The sequence below is a fragment of the Sinocyclocheilus grahami genome, unplaced genomic scaffold (genome assembly GCF_001515645.1).
Source record: "Sinocyclocheilus grahami isolate Dianchi unplaced genomic scaffold, SAMN03320097.WGS_v1.1 scaffold10757.1, whole genome shotgun sequence".
NCBI classification, from domain to species: Eukaryota; Metazoa; Chordata; class Actinopteri; order Cypriniformes; family Cyprinidae; genus Sinocyclocheilus; species Sinocyclocheilus grahami.
In genome coordinates this window covers 3773-6179 of record NW_015513424.1, presented here as the reverse complement: position 1 = coordinate 6179, position 2407 = coordinate 3773, and the positions used below count along the sequence as shown (strand labels likewise).

The window sequence follows — 2407 nt, the reverse complement described above, 5'->3', positions numbered from 1 at the left end:
ATGCACCATCGACTTCCAGCACGACCCCATCAAGCCCTGCAAGTCTGTGTGCGAGCGGGCCAAGTGCGGCTGCGAGCCGGTCATGAAAAAGTACAACCATACGTGGCCAGAGACTCTGGCCTGCGAGGAGCTGCCCGTCTACGACCGAGGAGTCTGCATCTCACCTGAGGCGATAGTCAAGGCGGAGGGGCCAGGTTATTCATGCATTTATTATTGATTTTTGTTATTTATTTATTATTAATAATATATAGGGGACAATTCAAGTAAATTGGGACTCTTTTGACAGTCATATCAGTGTTAAAAAGTGACCCAATTTGTGCAGATTTACCCTATATAAATGTGCTTATATAATATAGATACAGATTGTATTGTAGTCTTTGCATATAGTATGTAATATGTTTATATGTTATCATCATTATTATTATATGGCATGAATTCAGGTAGATTGGAACACTTGATAATCTCAGTATCGAAAAGTAGACCATTTTTATTATATTTATACACTGTAGTGATGAATTATGGCATTATATTAATTATATTATATTATAATGCAAGGTGTATTATTGGGGCACTTTTGACAGTCATATCAGTGTCAAAAAGTGACCCAATTTGTGCAAATTTACCCTATATAAATGTACTTATATAATATAGATACAGATTTTATTGTTGTTTATGCATATCATGTGTAATATGTTTATATGTAATGTGTGTGATAATTTTTTATCATCATCATCATCATTATTATTATATGGCATGAATTCAGCTAGATTGGAACACTTTTGATAATCTCAGTATCAAACATTGGGCCATTTTATATTATATTTATACACAGTAGTGATGTTAGTAGTGAGTTATGTTATATTATATTATAATAAAAGGTGTCTTATTGGGGCACTTTTGACAGTCATCTCAGTATCCAAAGTGGCTACTTTTACATGAATTCACCCTCATATTCATATACGTTAGTTATAACTTATAGTATGTATATAGTATATTTATTCTAATACCTGCAATCATTAACATCAATGAAATTCTGTTAAAATAATCCTTGAACTTGTCTTCCCTAAAGATAATCCTTACTATCAAGACCCTTCAAAATGTAACCCTGGTGAGATAATGTTTTATTACTATGGGAATTATTAAATATTGCAAATTGTAAAGAGGACATTTCTGAAATGCATATATGAAATTTGAACGTTAATCTCAGTTCTGGTTCTTGTGCAGAAGGAAATCCAGACTTCCCAATGGATTCACATAATGCCAACTGCAAAGGAGCTAATGGTATGCTGTTTAAGTATCAATAGTTGTATTATGTTTGCATTATGTGTGCATAATAAGTAATGTGCAAATATGTTTAAAATGACATAGCAAAGTGCTTTACAGTCTATTTTGCAGTTTAGATACTACAAAAATATAAAAATATTTCTTTAAACATAACATTACAGATTTACTAGAGTTCTGCCTAAAAATTCTAAACATAAATACCTTAACTTTTTCAGATCGGTGCGAATGCAAGTCTGTGAGACTTGGTCAAAAGACATATTCAAAGAACAATTACAATTATGGTAAGGTCTTATTTTACAGTTTACCTTGTGTGAAGTTCTCAACTGCTCTTTTTGTTTGCTTTGTATTTCTTTACACATTCTCATAAAACTCAAAAGTACTTTTTGTAGAGCTTAAAACAGGGCACGCTTTCATTGTTTCTCTTTGCAGTCATCCGGGCAAGAGTGAAAGAGATCAAGACTAGAAATCATGACCTGAGCGCCATCGTGGAGGTCAAAGACGTCCTGAAGTCTTCTCTGGTCAACATCCCTCGAGACACCGTCACTCTTTATTATAACTCGGGGTGTCTGTGTCCTCCGCTAGCAGCCAATGAGGAATATATCATCATGGGTTATGAAAATGAGGAAAGGTCCAGGTAAGGCCTGATTTATGTAATGAGGATATTTGTGGGTTATATTCCTGTTCTCATAAATCATCTCTCCCCCAGACTGCTGCTCATTGATGAATCCATTGCACAGAAGTGGAAAGACAAAATTGGCCGGAAAGTGAAGGTATGAAAATAGCAATCATTAGATTACAGTGGCCCGAGAAAGCATTTAGATACTTTAGTCTTAAAATATCTAAATGTCACTCAAAATATCTAAATGTCATTGCATTGGAAGTAAAATATCAAATCAAGCAGCAGCTGCAAATAAATGATGCTTGATGAAACTTCTATGAGGCAGTTTTGCTCAGTGATTTTTAATCAGCCGGTCTTCATGTGATTTTTGGTGGACGTATGAAGTCCGTTCTCCTGAAGTTCACACAGGTGTCACAGCAGAGTAACTACAGGTGGAGAAGAATGTTCCTAACATTTAACTACCAAAAAGTATCCAAATACTTGGTTTTCTTTAAAAAAAAAAAA

The 2407-nt window shown here is 34.4% G+C and overlaps 1 protein-coding gene across 1 annotated transcript in view; it reads left to right on the top strand.

The window, feature by feature from the left end:
• Window position 1: 1 nt before the first annotated feature.
• LOC107578532 (secreted frizzled-related protein 3-like) overlaps window positions 2-2407 on the top strand; it is a gene marked incomplete at its 5' end in the record, with an annotated part of 3397 nt that continues 991 nt past the window's right edge. The window contains 6 exons of the mRNA XM_016264479.1: window positions 2-194; window positions 1070-1108; window positions 1225-1281; window positions 1500-1565; window positions 1714-1918; window positions 1991-2054. Of these exons, the coding sequence (XP_016119965.1) occupies window positions 2-194; window positions 1070-1108; window positions 1225-1281; window positions 1500-1565; window positions 1714-1918; window positions 1991-2054 (624 nt within the window). The remainder of the gene's footprint in view (window positions 195-1069; window positions 1109-1224; window positions 1282-1499; window positions 1566-1713; window positions 1919-1990; window positions 2055-2407) is intronic.